Source organism: Talpa europaea, assembly GCF_964194135.1.
Source record: "Talpa europaea genome assembly, chromosome: 6".
In the NCBI taxonomy this organism is placed as follows: Eukaryota; Metazoa; Chordata; class Mammalia; order Eulipotyphla; family Talpidae; genus Talpa; species Talpa europaea.
Genome location: NC_140072.1, coordinates 42738653 through 42762521, shown reverse-complemented (window position 1 = coordinate 42762521; position 23869 = coordinate 42738653). Strand labels below are relative to the sequence as shown.

The following is a 23869-nucleotide window of genomic DNA, read 5'->3' as shown; positions in this document are numbered from 1 at the left end:
AGCACTGGGTACAGTCAGAAGTACGGGAGAGTGAGAGGATTCACCAGAGCGGGGAACAGAACAGGCAGACTGACAAAACACACTGCTGAGGGGAGCAGCGGGCTGCAGGAGAGGTCTACGCACTATGTGGGACCCTCACCTGGCGGCCAGGGATCAAACCGGTGTTGCAGAGGCTGCGGGCGGCTTCACAACCCAGCGCTCAGCCGCTGTGCCACCTGGGAGGCCCTTAGAAAGCTTTTTCACATCAAAAAGCATCTTACACTTGCACAAGTAAGTGTAGGCAAGGCAGCTCCTGCCAACACTATAAAAGCCAGTCTGGGACAGCCCAAATATCCATCAGCAGGGGAGAGTACATACACATAATGAATACTGAATACAAAAAAGAAAAGCACATCCACTAGATCTTATGGATTTAGTATAGAAAAATATAAAATACCCCAATAAATATTTTGTATTCACTACATGTTGAAATGACATTTTGGCTGCATTATGTGAAATATTATTTCTGAAATATGGAAACTAATTGTCCATTAATAAAAGAAGTGGGCAAAGAAAATATGGCATAGAGGCCCTCCCCTGGCGGCGCAGCAGTTGAGCGCTGGGCTACGAAATTGCCTGCAGCCTCTGCAGCGCCGGTTCGATCCCTGGCCACCGGCGGGGGTCCCACATGGCACGCAGACCTCTCCTGCCGCCCGCTGCTCCCCTCAGCAGTGTGCTTCAGTCCTTCTGCCTGTTCTGCTCCCCACTCTGGCTCTGGTGAATTCTCTCACCCTCCCGTGCTTCTGACTGTACCCAGTGCTTGTATAATTACATAAATAAATCTTAAAAAAAGAAAAAGACAAAGAAAAAACGGCATATACATACAATAGAGCAGCATTAAACTTGAAAAAGGGATATCCTGTCACATGCAACATGGAAAACCCAGAGGACAATACCCTGAGAAGGAGGCCAGTCAGAGATGGGCAAATACTCTGCACAAACCCACTGACATGAGGTATCTGAAATACAGTCAAGCGAAGAGACAGAGAGAATGGTTACCAGGGACCAGCGGAGAAGGAAATGGGAATTGCTGTACCACAGCCACAAAGATTCCATTATGGAAGATGAATAGATGCTAGAGGTCTGCCTTACAAAACTGTGTCTACCGTTAACAATACTGCATTGTGCACTTACTTTGTTAAGGAAATAGTGTTCTTACTGCAACAAACAAACAAAAACAAAGGGGCAGGAGGAAACATGATGCTTATTACCCTGTGATTATTTCAGAGGCGTGTGGTTCAAAATACATGTAATTGTTCACATTAAATATATGTGGTTATTTGTATAACAATCACACTTCAGTAAACTTGTTTAAAAATAATTCTGTAACAGTATGAAAATATAAAATTGTATACATGGCTTGCATCATATTTGTATTTGACTGCTCTGTTCTACATAGACAAATACATGTAGGTGGGGTACAGAGAACCTGGGTTTGGAAAGGACAATTTCCCCTATAGAGGTTCTATTCTTTTTAATGTGTCATTTTTTAAAAAAAGATTTATTTATTTATGCATACAAGAACTGGGGTACAGGCCAGAGGTGTGGGGGGGAGTGAGAGGATTCACCAGAGACAGAGTGGGGAACAGAACAGATGGACTGACCGAAATACACTGCTGAGGGGAGCGCTGGGCGAGTCAGGAGAGGTCTGCTGTGCCATATGGGTTGCTCTCTGGCCAGCCGGGGATCGAACTCATGCTGCAGTGGCGGCTGTGGACAGCTTTCATAGGTTGTGTCTTGACTTCTTGCGCCACCAGGAAGGCCCAATGTGTCATTTTTTAAAATCAACTTCAGTAGTTATTATACCAAAGACTTAGAAACCTTGAGTTAGTTTGAAAGTTCTAACACCCTTGAAAAAACACCAGCATAATGTAGCAACAGCTCCACTGAAGTGAATTTGGTTTTAACCTGATAGCCCTAACCCAGAAGGTCACATCAAGTTAAATGACATCCAGTTTCACTTTGATGTTCATAGCTGCCAGCTCAGCTACAAAATATCGAAAAACATAAGGCACAGAAACAGTGTCAATAGTGTCACTGCGATTACACACAGTACAGTTGTATTTTCTATTGCGCAGGGCAGACCAAGAAGGGGGTGGCTTCTCCAACAGTGGCGAGAGTAAACTACCACACTCCACACACACGTGGGCTACCGATCGATCAGAACAGTTGAAGAGGCGGTCATGAAGGAGAAAAGATGTACCATGAGCCAAAAGAGCATCTCGCTCCATTTCCCCAAAACGGATTCCACCCTGGACATTTCTTCCCCCAATAGGCTGGTTTGTGACTTTGTCTCTGGCTCCTGTTGTTCTAACTTGGAATTTGTCTGAGACCATGTGTCGTAAGCGTTGATAATAAACCACACCTATGAAAATGTCTGCTTCCAGTTCTAGCCCACTGATGCCACTGTACAACCTCTCGGTGCCATAAAAGTTGTAGCCAGCAGCCTTTAACATCTCACCGAAGTATTCCAAAGCTGAGTTCTCCTCTGAAAAGGTGAAGGGTGTAGCATCATGGCAGAGACCATGCAGAGCAGCAGACTTCCCTGCCATACTTTCGATTAACATACCGATGGTCATTCGGGACGGAAAGCCATGAGGATTGAACAGAATGTCTGGGACCATCCCACTCTCAGTAAACGGCATGTCTTCTGCTGGCCACAGTCGGCTCAAGATACCCTTCTGCCCATGACGACTGGCAAATTTATCTCCGATAGTCGGGTTCCGAGGGACTCTCATAGTGATGCAAACGCACTTGAATCTTCCATTTCCGGTGTCATTACTGCACACTTTGATGTTATCCACAACACAATTTTCTTTACTCCTAGAGCAAAATAAACCATACAAAAAGTCAAAATCGCTTATTTCAACATATAGAAAGACTTAAGTTTTATGGATATAACTATTTCTCCATAAAGATGTTCGGAAAACTTAACCTTATTTCCAGTCTCTAATACACATAGAGATTTGTGTTAAAAGTATTTACAAATAGGGCGTCCCCGGTGGCGCAGCAGTTGAGCGCTGGGTTGCGAAGCTGCCCGCAGCCTCTACAGTGCTGGTTCGATGCCCTGATGCTCCCTGGCCACCGGAGGAGGGTCCCACATGGCGCGCAGACCTCTCCTGCCGCCCGCTGCTCCCCTCAGCAGTGTACTTCGGTCCTTCTGCCTGCTCTGCTCCCCGCTCTGGCTCTGGTGAATTCTCTCACCCTCCCGCGCTTCTGACTGTACCCGGTGCTTGTATAAATAAATAAATAAATCTTAAAAAAAAAAATATTTACAAATAGGGTTACTGATTGTGCTCACTACAAAATTATTAAGACCTACTGAAAACTTTATAGTTGTAAAATAAGCTGAAAATATTTTAAGTTTTAATAGAAGTCACAATGAACTCAATATTTTAGCTAGGAAACATCCCTAACAACATGTATGGCATGTTTCAACATACTTCATAATCAAATCACAGATAACTCTCATCAATTATAATAGACTGACAAGAGAAACAGAAAAGTCGACAGAATTTTATCTTGTTTAAGAAATACCAATTCAGGGCCTCCCTGGTGGCGTAAGGGGTTAAGACACAACCTATGAAGCTATTAGTAGCCACTGCAGCACGAGTTTGATCCCTGGCCAGGGAGCTACCCCCATGGCACAGCAGACCTCTGCTGACTCACCTGCTGCTGCTTCCCTCAGCAGTGTATTTCAGTCAGTCTGCCTGATCTGTTCCATTCTGTCTCTGGTGAATCCTCTCACCCCCCACACCTCTGGCCTGTACCCCAGTTCTTGTATGCATAAATAAATAAAACTTTAAAATAAAAAGAAATACCAATTCATTATGACTGAGTTATAACTACCTTTTATATTTTTTCTAGAAATTCTCCTGTTAAAAGATAACTTTCATTGACTTCAAGCAATTTCTCTGAGAAATATCCTTTGAAAAATAGCACTGGTAAAATAGATTCTGACTGTAGAACTGAGGGTACTAGAGAGGGAGGGGAGGAGAGGGGTCCAGAGGAGAGAGCCAAAGGACCCTGGTGGAGGATTATGGGTACTTCAGTGGTAGGTGTGGCTTGATAACATACATTCAAAGAGATATAGCCCTAGATCCCTAAAACATACACAATGCTGTAAAGAATGTTACCTTGATTTAAAAATATATTAATTAAACAAAATTAAATTTTACAAGAGGGAAAAAAAATTAGCACTGTTTTGTTTGTAAGTGGATATCCAAACTTACTTATAGTACATAACGAAGCTCTCCCCAGTGTTCGGGTTCAGGTAGCTGTAATATGGATCTCCATACTGCAGTTTAGCTCCAATAAACGGCAGCCCATCATCATCCAACTTCTGCAAAACCCGTGGGTCACCGGGCTTGATTCCAAATACCAGACTATCATCTCCTTGTTTAATTTTTTCAGAGAGGTCTATGAACTCAGACTTGTAGACACTTCCATGGGCAAAGCCTCGTTCCCAAGAGGCCTTACTCACAATCTACAAGATCAAAGAATAATTTAGGAAAACTGAGGCCAATTAGCAATTTTTTAAATAAAACTAGTTAAAATTATAATACTTGGTTTAGGATAACTGGTATTCAATTATCTACATTTTCCAAATCACCTGACCTGTTAAAACCCAGACATATACAAATGTTTGCTTAAAACCCAATCATGCATAAATATAAAAGGTCAATATATCCAAGACATTTTATATTCTTTCAAAATCTACTATGTGCTCAAACACACATGTGAATATCATCTCCCTAAAGCTTGCTGCTGTCAACTTAGACCATGAATTAACCTTTTAACAGGATACTCCTGTGCCAAATCCTAGACACCTGGGGACAGAAATACTATCCTTCAGTGACTTAACAGTGGGGCGGGGGTGGGGGGGGAATTAAAAATTATAAAGAATGGAACTAGAGGGCCTCCCTGGTGGTGCAAGGGGTTAAGTCTCAGGACTATGAAGCTATCATCAGTCACTGTATCATGAGTTCAATCCCTGGCCAGGGAGTTGATCCACATGGAACCACGGACCTCTCCTGTCTCACCCGCTCCTTCCCTCAGCAGTGTATTTCAGTAGGTCCACCTGTTCTGCTCCCTACCATGTCTCTGGTGAATCCTCTCACGCCCCCGTACCTCTGGCCTACACCCCAGCTCTTATATGCATAAATAAATAAAATAAATCTTAAAAAAAAAAAAAAAAAGAATGGAACTAGATCTCTTGGTGAAACTTACCATGGCATCTTCCATATCATAGCCAGTGTAAGAAATAACAGCAACGATGGCATTTGTCCCAATTGGATAGTTATCCATGTCATAATAGTCATACATGTAAGGTCTCACTAAAGGGCTCTGTGGAGTCTGAAGACGATATAGTTTATTATCTGATCGGTCTTGGTAAGTGAGAAGTGGAAAGCCCATGGTTTGTTTACCTATAAAAGGAAAAAACAACTTTTACTTTGTCCCCTTGATTATAAAGATAGTATATGAAGTTGGAAACAACTAAATATTAACTATAGGAGAATGAATAAATAAATCATAATGGTTAAGCTCACCGTGTACTAACACACAGTGTGAAAGTGAAGTAGACCTACATATATCAATATGACCAGACCATGGAAACAATGCAGAGTGGAAAAAAATACAACACTACATTAATATATACTATTCCTGCACATTTGTAACACATCCCAAACAATCCTATACCCAGTGTACGGGACAAGTGTAATGTAACAAAAAAGCATTAAAAGGCTATAGTATTACATTAGCTTCCTTTCTCATATACACACATATACCTACAGAGCAAGATGTCAATATTTGTTAATTCTGGGGAGTACAGGACATAAGTAAGACTTTTTATTTCTTTTTATTACTTTAGAACACAGAATCAATTCAAAACAAAATTATTCTGAAAACATATACACTGGATTTTTTTAAAATATAGTACAGGAGACTCTAGCTTTCAGTAGTAGAGCGCTACTCCTACAGGACCATCCTCAACTACTGAGATCCAGAAAAATAACAAAACAAGAAACACATACATATATGCACACAACTTGAAAGCACTGGAAAGTAACCAAAAGCAGCCACAAACTTAAGAAAAATTTAGATGTGGAGAAAAGGAATTGCACTAGATGAATTTCCAGTTTTTATTTTATTTTACTTTATTTTTGCCTGATAGTCCAGTCAGTGTAATGGCTATGTAGAGTCTTAATGACTTGAAGAACCAAGAAATAGAGTTCAGAGCACAATATTAACTGAAAAGTAAGAGGAGAAACTCTAGAGAGGGAAGAAATCAAAGGAAGAGTCTTAAATTCTGCACATAAAGTGAGTTCAAATCTTCAGAAGACTCATGAATAGTGCATGCATAGAACATTTCCACCTAAATCAGCCCACCTAAATCAAGAGTATACTCCAACTGCTATGTTCAGCTAAGTTATCTAGCAGTTAAATCTAAAAAGGAATCCTCCTCAGAGGAACATAACAGAATCCAATCTAAAATATTTCAATCAGGACCTCCCTGGTGGCGCAAGGGGTTAAGCACCGCACCATGAACCAAACCGCAGCCTCTGCAGCACGAGTTCGATCCCCAGCTGGCCTGGGAGCAACCCACATGGCAAAGCAGACCTCTCCTGTCTTGCCCGCTGTTCCCCTCAGCAGTGTGTTTTAGTCAGTCTGCCTGTTCTGTTCCCCACTCTGTCTCTAGTGAATCCTCTCACCCCCCGTGTCTCTGGCCTGTACCCCAGCTCTTGTATGCATAAATAAATAAATCTTAAAAAATAAAATATTTCAATTAAAATGTCCACCAATACAATTGACAAAGAAACAGGAAAATATTACCCATATTCAAGGAAAAATCCAATTAATGGAAACTGATTCTGTGATGGTCCAGATATTGGATTAACAGACAATGAGCTAAAAAAGTATCTGTTGCATAACTATGCTCCAAATTTTAAGGAAAATATAACAAAGACAAGCATTTCAAAGAAAACAAACTATAAACAAAGAAACAAATGGAAATTAGCCTAGGCTGAAAAACATAATATATGAAATAGAATGAAAAGTCTGTGAACATGATGATGATGAATAAAAATTCCTATATGATGAAAGAAAAGAGAGAAAACAGAAATCCATTTGCTTGAGACAATTTTCAAAAAGTTTAATTTATATGATGTGTAACTAAAATCTCAGAAGAGAGAGAATGGGGCAGATGCCATATATTAGAAGATCAGCAAAACCCAAGCAACACAAACACAACGAACATCTTATCTACATATATCACAGACAATTTGCTACAAATAAAACCAAAAATCTTTAAGAAGAGGAAAAATAACACAACTTACGGCTAAATAACAATGCATATAGCCAATGACTACTACTTAGAAATGACAGAGACCAAGAAAAGACAGTATAACATCTTTTAAGTGATGAAATTATTTCAAAATTAAAAAGCTATAGGTACTTTTCTTCTGTTACCATCTTTCACCTCATCTTACCCATCTGGCACTGGTACATGTTCCGTGGACTCTGGTTATGATCGGAGAATGGGATAAAGTTGGCAATAACACTCAGCAGGCTGTGAGGGAAGAGCTCTTGGTGGGTGGTAACTCCAGCAAAAACCTCATCCTCAAAGATAGCAATGTTCATGAAGAGCTGGAAAAGAGGAAGGATGAGAAAGTTCAAGGTACAAAGTAACTGTGACTGCTAACATATTAACCTCTCAGGGTTTTTCACTAAAAGACTTGAGAGAACCACCCCACCCAGCATCACGAACATGGCAGGGATCCACTGGGAAGCATAGGGAAGCTTCCAGTTAGAAATACACTTGCCTTACAAATTTCACTCTCAGTCTACCCTGGTCCATATGCAAAGGGGGATATGAAGAGAAGATTTTTTTTTTAAGTAGCAGAAAGCCCAGTTTTGCAAAAGCAAAGATGTAGGCAAAGAATATGAGTACATATAATTGAGTATTTCACCCTCACCCCTAAGGCAGAACAGTGTGGAAAGGAGCTTCAGGAGCTGGGCAGAATGGGACAGGCAGGTCATGTGACCACAAACCTATTATAACAATGACAACTCTTTTTTTTTTTTTAATAGAGGCATGTTTTATTTATTTATTTATTTGTTTGTTTGTTTATACATGCACTGGGTACAGTCAGAAGCGCAGGAGGGTGAGATAATTCAACAGAGAGGGGAGCAGAACAGGCAGAAGGACCGAAGCACACTGCTGAGGGGAGCAGCGGGCGGCAGGAGAGGTCTGCGCGCCATGTGGGACCCTCCTCCAGTGGCCAGGGAGCAGCCGGGGATCGAACCGGCGCCGCAGAGGCCGAGGGCAGCTTCACAACCCAGCGCTCAACCGCTGCACCACTGGGGAGGCCCAACAATGACAACTCTTTAGAAGAGCAATAATAATTAGGTCTCTGAAGTTGTACAGCCGCCATCACTCAATTTCTGCGTACCTGTTCCATAGTTCCAATTAGTTCTTCTTTACCCAACTCCAAGTTCTGCACCGGTCGCACCAGTCTACAAGGAGTGGTAAAAAGGAACAATCCTGGGTAGAGACCGGGTTTTCCTGTCATGGGGATGAGGGCCACTTCCATCCAGGGAGGAATTCTTTTTTCTCTCAACACCTGTTTCAACATAAAGAGTTCGGTAAAGAATAAGCAATGTGTTTACATCGTTCTGCTGCTGGGAGACAACTTAAATAGGGATGAAGTCAAACAAGAAATGTAGTTATCTTGGGCCTCCCCTGGTGGTGCAGCGGTTGAGCACTGGGCTCCGAGGCTGCCCACAGCCTCTGCAGTGCCAGTTCGATCCCTGGCCACCAGCTCCCACATGGAGCGCAGACCTCTCCTGCCGCCCACTGCTCCCCTTTCGTCAGTCTGTCTGTTCTGTTCCCCACTCTGGCTCTGGTGAATTCTCTCACCCTCCCGCGCTTCTGACTGTACCCAGTGCTTGTATAAATAAATAAATCAATCTTTAAAAAAAAGAAAAGAAGAAAAGTAGTTGTCTTGAGAAAATAGTTATGCAGGTAACAAACCTAGCGCCCTGCCAGTCTCATTCTCACACAGAATGCCACTCACCCCATTTTCCAGAGCTGGCAGAGCCCTACTTACTGGGAGGTCCAGCATCACTATCAGGCAAACCAATAGTGAGAAACTGGTAAATCAAGAATGTACGGGTAGACATACTATATGAAATTGTTCTACAGAATCTAATTACTGAGTTTATTTTAAAGGGTATTCAATGAAAAAGTCCTTCTACCTGGAAAATTTTTTAAAAACACAAACCAAAATTTGAAAAAAATAACAAAATTATATCTCAGAACTTATGGGAATTCACAGCTAAACATATTATTTAAAATGAAAATGAATTAAATTCCTAACTCAAAAGCTTAAAATAAAAGCAAAAAAAGTCCCCCAAAAAGTACAAATCAGGAAATTATAAGATAAAACCTGAAATTAATGAGATGTAGAAAAAGTTTCAAACTAGTGAAATTCTCAAATCTTAATTAACGATCACTCACCCCTTGGGGTGGGGGTGGTAGAGACAGGGGAGAGGACGCACTACATTAAGAAAAGACAAAAGGGGAAAAGCCATCGAATCAAAAGATCATGTAATTTTATGCTCCACAAGCTGTTGCAGAGGGTAGATATGTTCTAACTAATTCTTTTTACAAAGCAGAGACTTACGAATGTAGATTCAAACAATCTTAAATAAAATATATTTCAGAAAGTATTTCTTAAGTCTCAAAACCCAGCGGGACAGAACAATCCACAAAGACACAAGATCACCTTAAAATGTCGGATAGCATCTGCAATGCCAGGCGCAAGCTCCTTATCCACCCAGCCGACCATGGCGCCGTCCAGCAGGACAGGGTAGCACTCATTGTAGGGTCGGTGTGGCGTGCCATCGACTGGAGTGACTCCTGATGGAGAACAGAATGAACATATCAGGATGTTTTTCCAACAGTAAAAAGCCCCTTCAGAGAGGTTCATCAACTCCTTGATCATTTTATTCAGCCAATGATACAGTCTCTAGCAGATGTTTTTTGTATTGCCAGAGTAAGTTTCTAAGTCATTTCAGTGAGGATACACAAAAAACTATACTCTGATTGCCTGTGGGAAGAGGCACAGGGGGACAGGAAATCCTTCCACTGTAAACTTTTTATATATATTTCTAAAACCATGTAAAACATTGCCTCCCACCTCCCCAAATTTAATTATTATTGATTTTCAATTGCATATCTATATCTGCAAATTTGCCTACTTATTAAGTTATTTGTAAACCTGATATCAATACCAGTAGCGTTTGTGGTCACTTGAGGACACTCAGCAAAACATCTGAGTCTCTAAAAGCAGCTGAGGTCTAATGAGGTGACATCCTACCTTCTTGTTTCAGCTCTCATACTATACACAAGGATCCTTTTCACAGTCTATTCAATGCCATGGTTTTTACATTTCTGTGCTTTATGATGGTCATTTAGTGCTAGGTGTTGAAAATGGCCTCAGCAAAGGTGTGCAGCAAGTGCTATCCAGTGTTCCTGCCACAAGGCTGTGCTGTGCCTTATGGATAAAAATGCACAGTCAGAGATGCTTATACTTAGAGTCCTGTTGGCTGGGAGCTCTATGTGAATGAATCACAGTATACTTAAATAAAGTCTTTAAACAGAAACTCATAACGCAAGCATAACTTATTTGCACTGATTAAAATCCACATAACCAAACAAGACTGTTTATCTCTGTACAACACATACCCAAGTTGCAGAGCAAAGCTGGAATAGATGCTGTGTACACAAACTGTGTGACAACCTCACATATGGCAGTTAAGTGGTTCATCAGGCCGCAGGGCTCCCCGTCGGGGGTATGCACGGGACAAAGAAAACCCCAGGACTCTGGCAGCAGCCTGCGTACTGTGGTGGTTCTCATCTTGGCAAAATCGGCCCCTCTGTGCACACAGCGGAAATGGGAGAGATAGCGTATGAAGTTCAGCTTGTCAGCCACAACACAAAGTCCAGAATCTTGCAGGAAGCCAAGACCTTAATAAAACAAAAGTCATTCAATAATGGGCTAAACTTTTTTTTTAAAGGCTATTTTTATTGGTGGCTACATACTACAGATCATAGACGGGGGTATTACAAAGCTTCCTCAGCTAGAATGAGTGGGAAGAGTACAAAAAGTAGTTAAAACCCCCAGATTTCACAAATTTTATTAGTCCTGACTGGTTCCCTATCTTCTCTACCACTTTCTCCTTTGTGAGGAAACATTAAATACATAGTAAAATAGCCGATATTAAGTGGGATTCAGCCAAGAGAGTTGGGTATTATTAATTACTAGCCTCTAAATCTGTATCAGAATCAATCATTTGTTTAAAACAAAAAAAGACAGATTCCTGGGCCCTCAATTCCCATTTTAAAGTTTTCCTTCTATTCTGATGAACCGATCTAGGAAGGGCATGTGTAACAACCCTCCCACAGCACCTATCCAGGTAACCTTCCTCAGGTGGCTCAACCATCTTTAATCTTCTAGGAGGAATAGGAAATGTATTCGATTATTACACTGTATTTAAGCCAGACAGACACTGTCTAATGCTCCTGAGATTGACATACACTTAAACGTAAATAATTTTACAAAAATTACTAAAATAAAGCCTATTTATTTAATTTCACCTGTTTTAGAACGTAGATTCCCAGTAGCAAGAAGATACTCAAATGGTCTTGTAAGGTCTGTTCCCAGATTAAAAATCTTCATCAAATTTTCATTGTTAATGTACACATTAGTCTTCTGAGCCCTCTTATCTATAGCTAGTTTAATAGACACTAACCAAGCTTCCATTTTTTCCTGAAATAAGAAAAAAAATTAAATATTTTGTGTTTTAAATCCAAGTTTCATAATCATTCCCACATAATCTATGCATTCATACATAACAAAGGCCTGCTAATATATATACCTAACATAGAGAACATCTAAACTACAAACCTGAAAGACAGCTTTTCAATGTAATATTAGTGGTCAGGCATTTCTTAAGATAAAAGATACAAACCCTGTTTACATGTGGGTTTTTTACCCTCAGGACTACTGTTATTTTGATTGCCTCTTTGTGGTGAAGGACCATCCTGTGCACGGTAGGAAATGGAGAAGCACCCCTGGTCCTTACCAACCAGATGCCAGCAGCACCCTCCGAGTTGTAACAAACAACGTCTCTAGACAATGTCAAATGTCCTCTGGGGTGGGACAAAAGTCACTTTTAAGAATATCCACACTAACAGGAAGAATCAAAATGGGTTGCTTTGTTCTTAGAAAATTTTCAATTAAAATGCTTTTATCAAGCAGTCAGAACAGCATCAATCTCAGAAACAGGCAACAACAAAGCTTTGAGATCAGCATGTTGCCTGTTGTCTCAAGAACAAAATCAACCAACAGCTCAAAGTCCTCAAATGACATCTAACACACATGACAGTTAATAAACTAGCAGGAAAGACGGACATGTTCTTCTCATATGAAACCTGTGATGTAACGGAAAAGGAACAGAAGACCAAAGAGAAAAGAAAGAGCCACAGGGTAAGCCTCAGCACTGGCACCTGAGCTAGGAGGAGGCAGGAGACCCGTCCCCTGCAAGACGTCTTCCTAGCGAACTCACTGCCACTAACTCACAGCCAACAGCACTTTGACTCAGCCCCAATGAGCTTGTCTAACCACATATTTTCTCAGAGAGGCACATCACACAGCCTCCACGCACTTGGGAACATCAGGTAGAACGCCAGCATCACACCTAGGGCCATTTTAAACAGCCAGATCAGCTACAAAAAGCACAAAAATGTGAGAAAGTACTAACTCTTGTTTATAGAATGAGAACTAAAATAAGAAAGCAGAATGCCGCTCTGTTACACCTTGGTTGGGAACAAGTGCAGCAGAAGACTCCAAAATTTTTACTCTCATTGTGTGTCTGTAAATAACCACGAAAAGTGATGCCAGTGCTGATATTGTTGGTGTTACAAGTTAATCTTAATGAGTGGGTGAATTTGTAAATATGGAACATGTGAATGAGGACTGACTGTATGGTGACATGTCATTCACACTTAATCTTTAATGTTCTTAATCAAGATTTGTCTTTACTTCCCCTATAAAACCATTACAGAAATTTCTCAACCTAGTGTAAGCTAGGATCTTTGATTAGATTTCTTACCACTAAATACAGAAAATAGAGACTATATAAAATGCCCAAACTAGCAATTAGTCAAACTAGCAATTAGTCAACTATCTGTAAGTTCTGCATCCAGCTTTAAAGATGGAGTTCGTCCCACAATAGATACTGAACATGTAGACTTGTCATTATTCCCTAAACAATACAGTATAAAAGCTATCTACAAGGCATTTTATTGTTGTAGGTATTATAAGTAATCTAAAGATTATTTAAATTATGAGATGATATGCATAGGTTTTATGCAGTACTGTACCATTCTATATAAGGGATTCAAACACCTGTAAATTTTGATATGTGCAGGAGGTCCTGGAACTAATCCCCTGTGGATACCCAGGGGCGACTGTATAAACATACATGTAGGAAATAACACTGCTAGATACTGTCACACCATTCTTCAGAGGCACAACTGGTCCCAGGTGAAAACAGCACATAATTTACCTTCAGATACATGAGGAAGAGTTGACCAGGCGTAAGGACTTCCTGATTCACCAAACTATCAGGATTCTCCTCCATGCACTCTCCTTTGGCTAATGCAAAGAGCTTCCGGGTCATGAGACAAAGTATATAAAACTTTTCAGTATTTGATTTCAAGTGGATACAGATGCACTGGCTGTCAAAACAGAAAGGAGTAGCTTATAACAATCCAGCTTTTTTTTTTTTTTTTTTTTAAGATATATGCATACAAGAGCTGAGGTATAGGCTAGAGGTGGGGGTGGTGGTAAGAGGATTCACCAGAGACAGAGTGGGGAGCAGAACAGGTGGTCTGACTGGCGAGGGGAGCAGCAGGTGAGACAGGAGAGGTCTGCTGTGCCATGTGGGTTAGCTCCCTGGCCACAGGATCAAACTGGCGCTACAGTGGCTGCCAACAGCTTCATAGTAGTGAGCCTTAACCCCTTGCGCCACCAGGGAGGCCTCCAATCCAGCTGTTAATACTACTTGATGTCCTACTAACCAAGGTATCCACTTCATGTTTACCAAAAAGTCTTTACTCATTTTTTGAAAAACTGTTTTTCACCTTTAATGGCACTATTTTTTTTTTAAAGATTTATTTATTCATGTATACAAGAACTGGGGTACAGGCCAGATGTGCGGGAGGGTGAGAGATTCACCAGAGACAGAGCGGGGAACTGAACAGGCAGACTGACTGAAATATACTGCTGAGGGGAGCAGCAGGCAAGACAGGAGAAGTCTGCCACGCCTTTAATGGCACTATTAGCAAAAGAACAGAATATAGTCTGGAGTTGTGCTGGCCAACATGGTATTGACAAGCCACATGTAGCTAATTAAATTGCAATTAGTTAAAATTAAATGAAATTCAGAATTCAGTTTCTCAGTTGCACTGACTGGTCACTTGAGCACTCAAAGTGGCTCATGGCTGTGTATGAGACAGAGCTGTGCTACAGCAGGGTTGCTTTATATAAAAATCACATGGTAGTTACTCAAGACAATTCCTTGCCGCAAGGAAATAAAGGGATGATGTCTGCAACTTTCAAATCATGCAGAGAAAATAATACAGCAAATGTAGTAAAAATGTTAACTACTGAACACAAGTATCCAATATACTAATTTTGCAGTAATTCCAGAAGTTTGAAGTTATTTCAAAATAAAAACTGAAAAGTACAATAAAACAAAACAAAAATACCATAAAAAGAAAGGAGAGGAAGGTCATGGGAACAAAGCTAGTCCCTACGCTCCTAAACAGAATTCTACCCCCAGGTCCATTCCAATTCCTAAATGAATCACAAACTCTAACTACATCAATACAAAGAACTACTGATACCCTCCAACCCCCCTGAAAAAAAGCTTGGATGGAAGCACACGTACTTAAATAGAAACTCTGCAGCTTGTTCATTTGGATACCAGTCAGGAAGATTGAGTTTTACTCTGAAGCGTTCACCTAGATAGTGAAGGACTTGTTTTTGTGTGGAACAACCCTCTTCTGCCACAATCCTTAACATTTGAGAAACAGAGTTTCTGAAGAAAGAGTCATCCTCTTTTCCTTTGACGAGCTCCTGAAAAATCTGATAATCGGAGAAGTTGACAAGTGCCTAGAATAGGAAAAAAAAGTTTTAATTGTTATGTAATAACTATTCCACTTAACTCATTCAGTAACAATTCTTTTCTTTTTCTTTTTGATGCCCAGGACAAATGAGCAGAATTGAACCCTCCACAATGAGGCAGTGCCTGTATGATAGATACCAAGAAACAGCCCCATGATTCTTGCCTCATGGAATTCACAACTCTAGTTTCCTCCTGAAATCAATCATGGTCACTTATGTGACCAAGAGACTACAGTGAAAAAGTTCACATGTGAGTCTCCAGGCTTGGTCATGAAAGGCATTGTTGCTTCTGCCTCATCTAGGTTAACTCTCTCAGACAGCTACCCTAAGCAGGACCTGTGCAGAGGAGCTGAGATGTCCTGCCAACAGCCCACACTGACTTGCTAGACACTCAAACGGTGCAGAGTCTACACTGGAAGTGGATTCTCCAGCCCTGGTTAAGCCTTCTGAACAAATGCTGTCTTTACAGACATCTGACAGAAACATCTTCTGAACCAGAACAGCTCAGCCAAATCACTTCTACAAACCTGACCACAGAAACTACAGGGGGAAATGTTTAGTGATGTTTTAAGTCACTGAGTGGAGCAGCAGATAACTAGGAAGTAGGAACTCTGATGAGGAGAATCTATTCTGTGGCCTCCAATGAATCTTCTCACAACAAAATAAAATATTCAGTAAATCATACCTTAAGTGCAAATCCCAGAGGAAGGAAAAACAGTTCTTTCCGATAAATGAAGTTCAACATAACTGTGCCATTTTCCAAGTAGTGAAGATTCATATTGATAGCAGAATGTTCTTCCCGCACACAGTGCATTGAAACTCCTATTGAAACAAAAAATAAAAAAATTCTATAATACTGTAAATGCTTCAATCATTTTTTTCCCTGAATTAGTTTTACCCTTTTAGAAATAACTGGAGTCAAACCACTAAGTTCAATCAATGCTGGCCACCAAAAATGTCACCAGAACCTGCCAAATGTCCCCTAGAATGTAAAATCTTCCAGGGTTGATGTTGGGAGAGACCCCGCGCAGTGAGCAGAAGGGCCTTGACCTGAGTCCCTAAGGCATGTGAAAACACATGCGTCTTGAAAGAAAACCTCTGAGTGACAGGACTTGGTGTTGAGTGCCCGGAAAGTGACCTGTGTGGAGTCAGGCCTCTACCTCTCCACAGTCTTAGAATAACAAAAAAAAAGAGCGAACTTCCCAAGCTCTAGCTAGGGGGCGATAAGATTATGTGCATGAGAACTAACCACCTGGTACCCTACTGTCTGAAGTAAATAGATAATAGTAAGAAAGTAGACTAATCATTCATATGTGTTATCATTATATGGTATGCTTTGATGTTACACCTGCTGCAATTAAAATAGTATATAATGAGCACTAAGACAATAAAGATTTACTGCATGCTGGACATGACAGTCCCCCATGTCTGATTTCCCTCACCGTCGCGTCCCAGGTCCAGGACTCACTAGAAGTCCACTGGTTGAAAACCCCTCAAAGTACTAAATCTAAGAATTTAATGAAAATTCAAAGTTTTCTATCAGAGCAGGGCCCTTGTCTTATAGCACTTTATATCCCCAGCACCCACAGAGTCTGATCAAATGGAGAAAAGGAGAATTTTAGATATTAAATTAAATTAAAACAAAGATTGCTAAGACATACTGCATCAAGTGCTACAAAAGAATAAATGCCTGAACACTTTGCCTTGCTGCTATGATTATAGGTACAGCACGTATGGTTATAGAGGCTGGTCTTTAGTTGCATTATAAGAATAAATTCTTCAGCTATAAGAAATTCTTATCAGGGTTACACAAGAATGCAAAGTCCTGTGAGGCACTGTCACAGACATTGCTTAATCAGAGGCAGGTAGCAGAGCATGGATCAAAAAATTTCTGAGGCCTACTCTGATCTCTGGCCAAGTCAAACCAGTCTCCATCTTCATAAACATATATGTTTCTTTCAGCTTAAAAAAAACCCCACAATATAGATACTAGGCTTCCCACTTACAAAATCTTAATACAGAAATGATCACACACAAAAATATCACTCTATTTAGGTACAGCTACTTAAAAAAAAAAAAAAAAGGCTTATAATTTTTCTAATAGAACATCCCAAAAATCACTACAAGTTACCAAAGTGAGTATAGCCAGGGCCTCTGGTTTTCCATTTTGGTCTTATCATTGCAATGGGGAAATTTCTCCGAGGCATAATCAGCATTCGGATGACTTTTTCAATGCCATTGATTATAAAATAGCCTCCCATTTCCTGCCAAAGAGACAAATTATAATATTAAACAAAACTATAAACACAAAAGTGAATAACTGCAAGTCATCACCCTCATTCCCAGGCAGACACAGAACAATATGAGTAAGAGGAGCACCCAGGCAAATTCAGATTAGTAATAGGAGAATAATAGCTTTAGTCAGTATCACATTTCTGTGAAAAATATAAGGATTGCCTACCTTGAAGCAGGCATATGATTCTGGGTACTCTACATTATTGTAACATTTAACCCTCATAATAGGAGAATAATAGCTTTAGTCAGTATCACATTTCTGTGAAAAATATAAGGATTGCCTACCTTGAAGCAGGCATATGATTCTGGGTACTCTACATTATTGTAACATTTAACCCTCATGACAATGAGTGGGATAGCTATTGTGCCCATTCTCAGCAGAGGAAGCTGCTCAGGGAGATTAAACTTCCCAAAGTCACACAATGGTCAGTGGAGCAGCTGGGTCGTCAAACCCAGACCTGCCTTCAGAACTCTCTTCCTGCCACACAACACAAGCTCCCTGCTGCATGCAGAATCTGTATGTCTTGATCAACTCACACAATAGTGCAAAGCCACCCAACACAGCTGCAAGAACTGCTGAAGGGAAGACAGGTGAGTTATTTAACATGCTCGCGGCATCATACTCTGGCAGAGCACATTTTAGACAATAGTTTTTCATAGACTAAGTTAGGGTAAAAAAAAAAAAACCAACAAAAACAAACCTCTCTAAATATGTACCATTGAGAAAATTAGGGGGAAAAAAATCTATCAGTTCTTTCCCTGCAATAATAGCCTCAATTTTAAGGCTACTTTTTTTATAATTGTCTCATTTGAGACTCACTCTGAGCCCTACACAATATACAGCCAGGATATTAATGCCCCACTTTACCTATCCAGAAAGCAAAGCAGAGAAAGAGACACTGACCCCCCGCAGTCAAGCTTCTAGTCTTCTCTATTGTCACCTGGCCCATTAGTGCACTGGACCCTGAAATTACCTCTGCTTCCTCATGGTGCTTGATGAGCGCTTTGGGAGGAAGGTTGTATAAGTTGCAAAGGTTGGACTTCACCATGATGGGGACATAGCCAAGAAATTGTTTAATGATTCCTTTTGAGACCCCGTTGACTGCCCAACTGATATCGGCCTAAATGGAAATAACAGAAGAAAAATTATTGAAAAAAGAAAATATCTGAATCTACAAGAAAAAGATGAGCATTTTAAAAGAGCAAGGAAGACCATAAATGAAATACTATGTTTTAGATTTAAAAGATAGGATCTCTTAGATGATGGTACCAACAAGGCAGACTACAAACTCGGGATCTAGCTTTGTACAGCCTTATTCTAAAAAATATAAAATGTGGGCCTTCCCTGGTGGCGCAGTGGTTGAGTGCTGGGCTGAGAGGCTGCCCACAGCCTCTGCAGCGCATGTTCGTTCCCCAACCGCCGGCGAGGGCCCCACAAAAAACAAAACAAAACAAAAAAAAAACAAAAACAACAAACAAAAAAATGTAAAATGTGACGGCCTCCCTGGTGGTGCAAGGGTGAAGTCACAGCACTATGAAACTAATGGCAGCCACCGCTGCATGAGTTCGATCCCTGGCCAGGGAGCTGACACACATATGGCACAGCAGACCTCTCCTGTCTCATCCGCTGCTACCCTCAACAGTGTATTTCAGGAGCTCCGCCTGTTCTGTTACACAGTCTGTCTCAAGTGAATCCTCTCACCCCCAAATCCTCTGGCCTGACCCCAGTTCTTGTATGCATAAATAAATAAAGCTTTAAAATAAAAATGTAAAATGTGAAAGTCACACACTGTCACTTGTACTCACTGTCAACTTTCCCCTGTAGGTGCTCCTTCGGCCCCGGCATTCTGCTGGGTAGACACTGAGCTCTTTGCAGATGCTCCCTTTTGGAACTGTGGGGGGGCTGATGACAGCATCCACAATAGTGAGAGAGATACGTTCATCTTTGAAAGCAAATTCGAAGGGAGGTATAGCCTGAAATACAATTGACACTATTCACTGTTTGCATTTCCAAGGCATTTTTTCTCTAATACTCTTCCAAATCTTATTATGTTCTACGAATAATGATGCCTGTAATGCCAAAGTGACATATATTTAAAATGACAGTAAAAGCCACATCTGGTCTATTCATGCCTTCACCAAATGCTTAAAACTATAATGCATGAGGGCCTCCCCTGGTGGCGCAGCAGTTGAGCACTGGGCTGTGAAGCTGCCCCGCAGCCTCTGCAGCGCTGGTTCAATCCCCGGCTGCCTGTGAGGGTCCCACATGGTGCGTAGACCTCTCCTGCCGCCTGCTGCTCCCCTCAGCAGTTACTTGGGTCCTTCTGCCTGTTCTGTTCCCGGCTCTGGCTCTGGTGAATTCTCCACTCTCCCGCGCTTCTGACTGTACCCAGCGCTTGTATAAATAAATAAATAAATAAATAAATAAATAAATAAATAAATAACTATAATGCATTAACTTATACTTTTGTGAATGCCTACAGGTATCAAATTCTGTAGTAAGCTCTTGGGATCTAGTTTTGTACAGAACAAAGCTGTTTTCTGAACCAAGTACCTGCCTTCTCTTTTCTACCTTGTGCCCTCTATGTGCACAGCAAGACAGATGGGACTGCTGCTAAGAGGACAAGGATATGGAAACATCCTCCTGATCCAGTACCAGACCCGCCAAGCTATTCCACAGTCTTGTTTGTACATGTCATCCCACGATGGCTTCATACGAAAGCCAGAGCCATGCAAAGAGAACGGTGGTTCCCCTTCCTGAGCAGCGGCTTCTCTACACCACTCCCTTGGGTGAGCTCTGCTGTTCTGAAGAAGGGGCACCGCTAAGTATGCGCGCATATTAGCTACGAACAACCTCCTAGACTTAGAGTAATAAGAACATCAAAAACAGAGTCACATAAACCATAAATCAGAGACATTCTGTGAGGGAGGGGGAGTGAGCAAAACAATCAGAGGGATCAAAGGGATCAAAACAAGGGAGGGAAGAGCACACGGGACTAAGGTGATGGTTCACGGGTGAACTGGTGGTGGGAATTTTATGGGAACTACAGAATGATGTAAAAGTTATAAATGAGGGCCTCCCCTGGTGGCGCAGCGGTGGAGCGCTGGGTTGTGAGGCTGCCCGCAGCCTCTGCAGCACCAGTTCGATCCCCGGCCGCCTGCAAGGGTCCCACAAAAAAAAAAAGTTATAAATGAAAATAATTAATTAAAAAAAACAGTGTCAGTATATCAAGGAAGTTGTCTACTCCTGTGAATTCGACTGACCTTTTCCAAATTTTAGCTAAAGCTGTTATTATTTTAGAACTCAACATTTTATTCTAAAATAAAACTTTGGGGCCTCCCCGGTGGCGCAGCAGTTGAGCGCTGGGTTGCGAAGCTGCCTGCAGCCTCTGCAGCCGGTTCGATCCCCGGCTGCTCCCCGGCCACCGGAGGAGGGTCCCACATGGCGCGCAGACCTCTCCTGCCACCCGCTGCTCCCCTCAGCAGTGTACTTCGGTCCTTCTGCCTGCTCTGCTCCCTGCTCTGGCTCTGGCGAATTCTCTCACCCTCCCATGCTTCTGACTGTACCCAGTGCATGTATAAACCAAACAAACAAACAAATAATAAATAAATAAATAAATAAGACATGCCTCTAGAAAATTAAAAATAAAATAAAATAAAATAAAACTTTGATGTATTTCATATTTAAGGACTACTGAACCACTGTTCTTTAGGATTTTCATAGTCTTTGGTCACAATATTTTGTTACATGGTCAATATGTAACCTTTATGTGTTTCTACTTAAGGACATTTTATTTAATATATATTGTTGACTCATTAATATTGAACTCATAGCCAACAGCACCTACATCATGACTAAACAAGGTTATCTACCACACGCTTATTTGTAAGGCACATCATAACCTTACTATGCTTAGGAAATATTAGACAGCATTTCACCATATGGTTGAAGGCCAGGAAAAACAGCAAAATCGCCAACAAAAAGCCTAAGAATGCAAAAATCTGAACAGACTTCAAAAAGGACACTTATTTACAGTATAAGAGCTTGAAACATGAAAGCAGAGTATTGCTTTACAGGATCTTATGCACCAGGAAACAAATTTTTCACTGAACTGTCCATATTGGTGAGTACTGATCTGGAGGTCACAAATAAATTTTACTTAGTAGGTAACTCACAAACATGGAATTCCCAAATAGTGAGAATCAACTATATTCTGAAAAGATGACTATGATGGACATACCGATTTGAACTCACAGAATGGAGGAATCTACTCAAAAGAAACCAGGCAAAACTATAAACAAACAAAAATATGTTAAGGCTATTTCTCCCTTGGCTCTATAAAGTTTTTAGTCATTTGCCTTACTATGTTATGGAACAACAATTTCAAATAATAAAATGCCAGCTAAGTTGCAGTATCATTATTTATCCTGAACTAGATTTTCTTCATCTCTTTCAACCAGAATATATCCCAAGAGAATATGAATGCAGAAGCAGATACAGGAACTCAGCTGTCTTCTTATAAGCCAGACATTTAAAAGATATGCAAAAACGTCATCATAACGTTAACATATAATTGGCTTATTTTTAAATGAATTAGTTTTTCCATTTTAATTTCTAATAGAGTAATAAATACTGTAAATAAATGCATTGCCCTCATAACACAAATCCTACCCTACAAAACCAAAGCCAATAGTATCCCCAGAGCATTGCTCCTTCACTTTCCTAGGTGGGAATTCTCTCTCCTCTTCCCTACAATTCATCTAAGCCTGCTGTCCCTTCTCCAACACCTGGATTTGGTTGCACTTCCTCTGTACTCCTCAAGTGGGTACCCAACCCTTGGCAGGGGAATTCTCAAGAGGACTGTCACTACTTTCATATCTCCACCACTCTACTCCAAAACATGATGCCCAGTTCTCAAAAGCAGAGAACTCAACAGTCTCTTCCACTTCCACTTTCTCCTCTCAGAGTCTCATGCCTGGAGACACTGGCAATGCTTATTAAAGGAGACCTTCCCCATCACCTTTACTTGAATCCTTCATTACCATTATCCTCTGTGCCAACCACTTAATGTTGACAAATGTTACCTAATAATGCTATTATACTTTCCTACTGAATCTAGCTTTTATGTCTCGTTTATCTTTCTCAGCATCAACCTAATTGAGAACAGGTGCCCATTAGCTTCTCATTTCAAAGCTCTAAGTGTGTGTGTTGTGGGGGGCGGGGGGCTGTGAAGGAGAACCTTACACATTAGTGTAGCCACAAACAAGCTCAGAACCTTTTGAGTTAAGTATTGGACAGGTTAAGTCTTCATGCTATAAATGCGTGTGTCTTAAGAAGCACATTTCACACGGGCCACTCCTCACTTCAACAGCACCCACAAACTGTCCTACAGACACTACGGTTCCCAATCACATACATTCAGAAACCCCAAATACATCTATCTCTAGCTGACTCTACAAGTGCCAGGGGGCCAAGTCCTGCGCTGAGTCCAGCACGATCTAATGGTGTAGCCTTGGGGGGTATAGTGTGACCTCCCCGGCGTCTCTCTCGACCCACCGCCGCGGGTCTTAAGCCCTCTAGGCCCAGGCCCCACCCACCCCCGCTTCCCGAGTCTCCCCCACCCCTTGCAGCCCCCGAATCTCATTCATCTCTCTCCCCTCTCATCCTCTCCCGAGGCCCGCACCCGACCCAAGGCGCCCTTCTCCAGCCCCTCCGGACCCTCTCTCCTGTACTCCTCGTGCTTCACCAAGGGCGGAGGGTCGTCCCCGGGTCCAGCCGCGCGGACAAGCGCAGGGCTCCAGAGCGTCGGGGAGGAAGCCGCGCTCACCTGCACCGCGAGGCCGAGTCCCTCGCGCACAGCGTAGTTGAAGGACTCCACATGCGCCCGCGTCAGCTCCTGCAGCGCTGGTTTTTGCTGCTCCCGCGGGATCCCGTAAGAGGGGTCGGTCAAGTGCTTCAGGCTAGGCCCGCTGGGCAGGTTCCGCCACCGGCCGCAGGAATCCATGCGGCCGCCCGCACCCGGAATCCCAGCGACCACTCCACGCGCGCCGCGAAGAATGGCAGAAGAGCCGGCGCCCGCGGCCTGCTGGGAAATGTAGTTCTCCTTGTCACCCCGCCCTTGGTCCTTCCATTTTATAGGGTCGACTTGGAAGCAAAACCACAGACTGAAGGAGCCGGTTTAACACTGTGCAGATCCAGACGGTGCCAGGTCCTCTCTGCTTACCCTGCCGCTCCGGAGAGACCCGGAGGTGGAAACTTGACCCACCCTCTGCCCCAC

General features: G+C 41.8%; 1 protein-coding gene across 2 annotated transcripts; it reads right to left on the bottom strand.

Annotated features, from left to right (window-relative positions):
* Positions 1-1912: 1912 nt before the first annotated feature.
* POLR1B (RNA polymerase I subunit B) lies at positions 1913-23596 on the bottom strand (the record flags this gene model as incomplete). 2 transcript variants are annotated; one of them, XM_084235887.1, is made up of 15 exons in its annotated part: positions 1913-2862; positions 4272-4525; positions 5269-5465; positions 7530-7686; positions 8493-8663; positions 9828-9961; positions 10790-11071; positions 11702-11873; positions 13675-13846; positions 15061-15284; positions 15982-16118; positions 17428-17560; positions 18566-18712; positions 19398-19565; positions 23420-23596. In XM_084235887.1, 15 exons carry the CDS (start codon positions 23594-23596, stop codon positions 1980-1982), a joined length of 3408 nt encoding a protein of 1135 aa, XP_084092013.1. In that variant the 3' UTR covers positions 1913-1979. The 2 variants fall into 2 exon arrangements, with proteins under 2 accessions (XP_084092013.1, XP_084092014.1); XM_084235888.1 differs by lacking the exon at positions 19398-19565.
* Positions 23597-23869: the final 273 nt, after the last annotated feature.